The sequence below is a fragment of the Anopheles moucheti genome, chromosome 2 (assembly GCF_943734755.1).
Source record: "Anopheles moucheti chromosome 2, idAnoMoucSN_F20_07, whole genome shotgun sequence".
Lineage (NCBI taxonomy): Eukaryota > Metazoa > Arthropoda > Insecta > Diptera > Culicidae > Anopheles > Anopheles moucheti.
Genome location: NC_069140.1, coordinates 74,457,182 through 74,463,505, shown reverse-complemented (window position 1 = coordinate 74,463,505; position 6,324 = coordinate 74,457,182). Strand labels below are relative to the sequence as shown.

At 43.8% G+C, this 6,324-nt stretch overlaps 1 protein-coding gene across 1 annotated transcript; it reads right to left on the bottom strand.

The window, feature by feature from the left end:
• Nucleotides 1-511: 511 nt before the first annotated feature.
• Nucleotides 512-4,747, bottom strand: LOC128298147 (T-related protein). Its single transcript, XM_053033890.1, has 5 exons — nt 4,449-4,747; nt 2,710-2,830; nt 1,239-2,141; nt 979-1,163; nt 512-917 (listed from the first exon to the last, which is right to left on the bottom strand). The coding sequence occupies exons 1-5, from the start codon at nt 4,745-4,747 to the stop codon at nt 512-514; spliced, it is 1,914 nt and encodes a 637-aa protein (XP_052889850.1).
• Nucleotides 4,748-6,324: the final 1,577 nt, after the last annotated feature.

Sequence of the window (6,324 nt, the reverse complement as noted above, 5' to 3'; positions counted from 1 at the left end):
CAGCATGAACAAGTTATATTGTACTTCTTAAGATCAAGGGCACACCGGAGGTATAAGCGTTCCAGGTCTCTATCGCAGAAGTTGTAACGAAAGAAGGTGTTTAAATGGAAATCAGTAATCGTTCACATAATTCTTAGAAAGATTAAATTGCTCGTGGCAGAATATTCACAACAACTATTTTTATATATTGAAGAGCCTATAAATTGGGAACATTATACTAAGCTCCTTATTGAAAGTTACGATCAGTTTATATTTTCTCATATAACAATTCAGGGAAGATTCATTCTTGCATTTCACACATTCTTATACTTTATTCTATCTAGGTAGAGATTAATTTAAAATTGCAATTCTAGTTAAAACTAACACTTTTTAACGCTCCTACAACACCTTCCAGTTAGAGCCAAACGGTACGGTACACGGTTAATTCTCGCACTGGTTTTAGGGCACAATTTAAAAGTGACGGTACATCCCTGTCGTATGTTCAAATAGCGCATTGTGCGATCTAGCGCGTTCAGATACTGGTCGTCTGTGGTGGTGTTAGCGGTGTCCATGCACTCCCGACGGCATTGAGCGCCGTTCGACCGGGGCTCTGGGCAAGTTGTCCCGCCGACCCGACGGCATTGGGTGACGAAGCTACCGAGTTGAGCGCACTGGCAACACTGGTCGCCACCGTACCGGGTGTTGGTTCCGGACTTTGATTCTCGGCACATTGCGCGTTCGTAGTGCCGTGAAGCTGTTGCTGCTGCTGCTGCTGCTGATGATGATGATGGTGATGTGTTGGGATCATCGGAGAACCTTCGCTTAAATGATGCCCGTGGTGGTGGTATTGTAGTGGCGATGGTGCCGCCGGTTCCAGATGCCGATGCGTTGCACCTACCGAGGTCAGCTCTGTTATATCCGATGGATGGTTGTAAGTGCTACGATTAAAAGAGCAGGTGTTAGTTAAGGACATCGTGATCGTTTCCATCAAAAGCATACTTAATCTCTCCTATCATGGGGATGTACTCGGCCGTCGGATAGTGGTACGTGCTTTGGTAGACACTGAAGTCACTGGCACTGTGCCAGGAGGCGGAGTAGCCTAGATTTGTGATGGACGGTGCATTTAGAACGTTCCCATACAGCTGATGATTTGGAGAAACTTGCGTCGGAGTTGGATGGTAAATCTGTAACAGGGAATCGTGTTGTCTATTACTCTAGAGGCCATTTTTTGAGCTGTGACCGCATTTTGAGCAATCTACCTGATGACTGGATGGAGTGTAGATTTGCTGTGGTGATCCCGCTGGTTGGTAAATCCCTTCCATCTGAGCACTGGACACGGGAATGTACTGCGGATGCTGCGGTGTCAGTGCCGGATGACTTGCCGGGTACGTTGGTGACGAGGTCGCATAGGACGGTGATCCGTTCGAGGGCGTCGGAGAGATGTTGGGCGCGATTGAGTTTGGACTTCCAGGGTTCGTGCCGAGCGGTTGTTGCACTGCACCGGTCGGATTGCTCCAGTACGAGGCACTCGGTGTGGTTTGCGTTTGCCACGTCGAAGGATAGGACGAGAAGACGGGCGAAGATACCGTGTCCAGCGGCAGGTACGAACTGTGCTGCGGCGAGGAACTTCCGCTGGCGTTCCGTGAGCGTTGCGTGGTGTACGGAGCGACCCGATTCGTCCGGGCAACGGAATGCGAGTGCTGGTAGGATCGATCAACCTGCGCCTGCAGCGGCGATTGGGCCGTCGCATAGGAAGGATGAAAGTTTAACCATCCGTACGTCGAACTTTCACGCGAGTACACTGAATCGGGGCGCTCCTTTGCGTCGAGGAAAGCCTTCGCAAACGGGTTGTATTTGATCTTGAGCGAGGTGACCTCCTCGTTCTGGTACGCGGTAACGGCGATGAACTGCGTCTCTGGGAACGGGTACGTGTGAACGTTGCGCTGGTCGCGAGCATCCGACACCACCTGCACCAGATGCACACGCGGTTCGTATTTGTGGAGCGAGTTCAGCATGATCTGCCCATTGCCGTTGGTTTTGTTGGTGAGCTTCACCTTGGCGAAGGAGATCGGTTCCTTCATCCAGTGCTGGCCGAAGTTGGGCGACTCCGGGTGCACGTAGACCGGGTTCGGTGGTGGTGCTTCTGCCTTCCCACCGGCAACCTGAGGGAAGAAACAAGGAAACGAAAAAGTAAAGAAGTGAACGTGTGATGGTGTACGATGGTGGAAGAAACATCAAACGGTTTGTGCATCACGGTTTCCGCGATGGTTCGTTGCAAATTGCGGTGCAACGGTTCCAAACCAGCGGGAACTCCGAGGCTGGAAGGCGAGAACATGGGACGAAAAGCCCTTGCAATACGGCCATCGGTGTGGTCTATTCTCATTAGCACCCACCGGGTGGAATTGTTGTTTCTGTGCATTAATTAGCGTAATGTAAATAGTTTGTTACGGAATAAACAAGCGCTCTTTAGAGATATTCTTTACCGGGGCCCTTTACGTTCCGAGACTCGTGCACGGACAGTGTTGGCCCGCCCAAGGAAATCAAGATGAAGAAAGGAGCCCCATGCAGTGGGACGGCAGTGGCACAATCTGTTTTCGCAAAACGCTACGCTATGGTGCCGTGTTTGTCTAATCATTGCTGATGCACCGTCCCGGATCTAGGGGATGCGTTTTGTAGCTTCGGTTTTGCCTGCGCTTCCTAGTTCTTGCAATCCATCCGCAGCTTGCTTACCCATTCGCCGTTGACGTACTTCCAGCGATGCGAGTCGACTTGCGAAAATTCCAGCAGTACCGTGTACATGGCAGTCGGATCGAGCCCGGTAGCGGTCACCTTTACCACTGGGAACATGCGTCTGAAAGGAAGTAACATGGAAGGGAATGGAATCAATCATTGAAATAGTGCATTGAGAGTATTTAAAATCGTTTTCTCGATGCTTACGTACGTTTTAATGTAATACATAATTTAAAGGGAAATATACATTGAACATGTTCGTAAAAAATTGCGATTTTACTATTGTTGAAGCTCTAGGTCTAAGAAATATCTGACAAAAATTCAACTTTTAATACCGACAAATAACAAAGCCAAAGCTCAGAGAGTATGCCTTGTCCACAATACAACAAATTGCAATTCAGTACTCATTATTCATCTACGATCTGTGGTCCAATTGTCTTAAAATATTCAATTAATTCATTTAAGAACTCACCAGAAGTTGATGAGAATTTTTGCATTCAAAATTAGCTATTTTTCTAAAGCTCTAGCTTTTTCAAAATTTATATTCAATTTGTTCGTTACAATGTTTAAATTTCAGGACGTTAAGCACTAGAATTAAATTATTTTTATACAGTTTAATCAAGTAGTAGAGTTAAGTAAGACTGTACGTAGGATTGATTATCAAGCCATGGGTTAAAATAAAGTCAAAGAAAGCTAGAAATGACGGACTTATACCTTTTGAGCTTGTTGTACTAATAAAGAATACTTGAGTTAAGTTTTTTTTTTTTAACTTTGAGTACTAGAGATATAATTTTAAATTTAGATTATTGTTTTTTCGATTCGACAGACTCGATTTGTTTACAGCGTATCAGAGAGTCCTTTCTCTCAAAATATAGCTTTTGAGGTTAAATATTTTCTTCCTGCTTATTCTTAATTCCGTATCCTGTATTAAAAAGACTTATAATTCAATAATTGACGAAGTTCTTTAATGGAAAAGTAATGAAAATCACATTTATTGAAGCATCTCAGTGTATCTATAGGTTTTCAATTATATTAGGTCATGCATTTTCGGGTGATCAATTCGACAATTTATTCATACAGGTAGTTATGGTATTAACTGAAGCCAAAACGCTCCTAGTATTTGAATTAAGCTTATAGCAACAGTTCATGTTAAAAACACATTCCACACGCTTACGTCATGTTTCGCAACGGGGTTTCCCCGTTCGTAGCGACTCCATAATCTACGAATCAAACCAATCATTTTAATAAACGAGCTTAGTAACACTACAAACACTAAATATGCTGTCAACACATCATTCTGCGAAATTGCTACTGGAATCGTTCGCTCATAATTCTTCAAAATCATGAAAGAATCAATCATGTTCGTTTAGGATTTACAACCCCTGGTAATCTGCTCTTTTATGTTTATTTTTAGTCTTAGATTAGACTAACGGCTGCGAAAGAGCCTCCGTGTCGATAAAGATGATATTAATATATAATTTATGATCCTGTTGAATGAGAAATTTAACAACTTAACTAATTATATACACAAAATAATAATGTCTCTGGCACAGAGAAGACTGACTGTTTAGTTATTACATTAAAATATGTTAAATTTTATTATTACACATTTGAATTACCGCTCAAGTCAAGAATTTGATCAAATTGAAAATTGAAAAACTTATTAATTGCATAGTTATAATGATAAATAGTATCATTCTTCTCTTAAGTTTGATAGACATTTGTTTGCACTAACGTACCTGCCATTTTTCGTGACGATCATTTCGTTGGTAAGATTCTGGAAGCGCAACCAAAGATCCCGATCGTCCAGCGTTACCGAGAGGCTGCGGTCACCTGCACCTCGCCCCATAACCGTCGACCCGGACTGCAGCAAGGTCCCACCAACGGTAGAGCCCGCCCCTGTGCTGGCCCCATTCGGGACGGATCCTCCATCGCCACCGTTCATACCGCCGCCCGTTGGAGTGTTTGCCGACCCGGTTATAATTGGATCAATGGCGGACAGTATGTGTGACGTCGCCATCTCATCGACCGATCGCATCGATCTGCCTGACTGGATGGGAGAAAATGGGGAAACGAAACGCTGGAAAAGCAAACAAAATTAGTAAATAACTGGTAAATGGTGCATTTTCATCGTACGTCTAGAGCATTTTTCAGGTGACCTGAAATGCGCCAACAGATTGGGGTCCGGACAGTCGGTTCGAACAACGGCAGAGACAGAGACACGCACCACCAATTGGAAAGTTTCTGCAAATGATATGCTTCTGGCTCGAGGTACGGGATCGTGATGAACGGGTGTTTCAACTACACTAAAGTTAACCAATTTGTTAATGCTGCCAGAGCTATAAGGCAAACAGCCCTCGATCGGCAAACACTGGCGAGAAAACACTCCGAAGAGGTGTACAAATTTTTCGTCATCAGGTTTGAGTGGATGATGGACGATGATCGTCGTCCGTACCGGTGGTATTAGAGGTGGGTTCGAGCCAGCAAACGCTGGCCAGCAACGGGTTTAACCTGGAACGTTTATGAAAAATGATCGTTTGTTCAAACAACGATCCGGTCGAACGCAAACAAATCGTAAAATAATGTTCGTATGCCGTGCGTGCCTGTCTGCGTGACGGTGTGTTCCAGACCCCGCGCGTAGGTCTACGATCAAGAGCTCCGTTTACACATCGCGTGAGCCCGAATCCGATCCTTGGAATTGAGCCGGTGGTGAGCAAATCGAACGAAGAAATTGTTTTGGGGGAAGGAACCAAAATTCCGTGGACCACACAACTACCCAACCACGCAGTCCGTTGCGCTAGGAGCGCTTTGGAATGGCCGGTGAAAAGAGACCGGCGACGAAAGACAGCAAAGACAACCCGGTGGTGATGTTTGACGATAACTTTAAAAAAGGCGAAGGGAAAGTAAGAAAAAATGGGGAATGTACGCATAAAATGGAAGTCCATGTTCACGTTGTATAATAATGTTTTGTAAAGATGGAGGATTTCAAACGCAGCATCTAATGATCAGCGTTGAAAACAAGCATTTTGTTAATTTCGTTTAGACATTTAGAATTAACGTTCTTTTTGTGATCACAAAATTAAAGGCGTGATTAGGTTAATGTTTGTGGATTGTTTATGTGACGCATTTAGTTTTGACTATCTAGGAAAATTGAGACCCTTAGTTTTGATGCGAACTTCGAACAAGTCTCAGCATATTAGATCTCCCTTCACCAGACTTAACCATTTTCGCATCTTTTATTGGGTTTTAATCATTCTCTTGCTCTCCGTAAGCGTTATTATAAGTAAAATCGTCCTTGGTAATGTGATGTTTGAACCATTTCTCTGGACTCTGATCCAATAACGTCGTCTAGAAATGACAATTTTATGATGACATAGCGTATTCTAAATCTACTATAAAACAGATGATGGTTTAAGGCAAAATGATGCAAATAATTATTCATTCTAAGAGGAGAAAATTAAACTGAGTTAACATTATAAAGAGAAGATTAATATTGGGGATCTTCTAGACGACTGTTTTGTATAGTTTATGATCGATCTATAAACTAGAAGTACAACCAGTCCCCGAGATTCGCGGTTCCTGTTATACGCGGACTCGGAGATACACGGTTTTAGG

Bases quoted from the DNA above. Each gene is read 5' to 3' on its own strand.
- LOC128298147 (XM_053033890.1), bottom strand. From the start codon at position 4,747: ATGCGATCGGTCGATGAGATGGCGACGTCACACATACTGTCCGCCATT. The intron at 1,164-1,238 runs GTAGATTGCTCA...TCCCTGTTACAG, and splicing joins ACACTCCATCCAGTCATCAG to ATTTACCATCCAACTCCGAC. The intron at 918-978 runs GTATGCTTTTGA...TTTTAATCGTAG, and splicing joins CCCATGATAGGAGAGATTAA to CACTTACAACCATCCATCGG.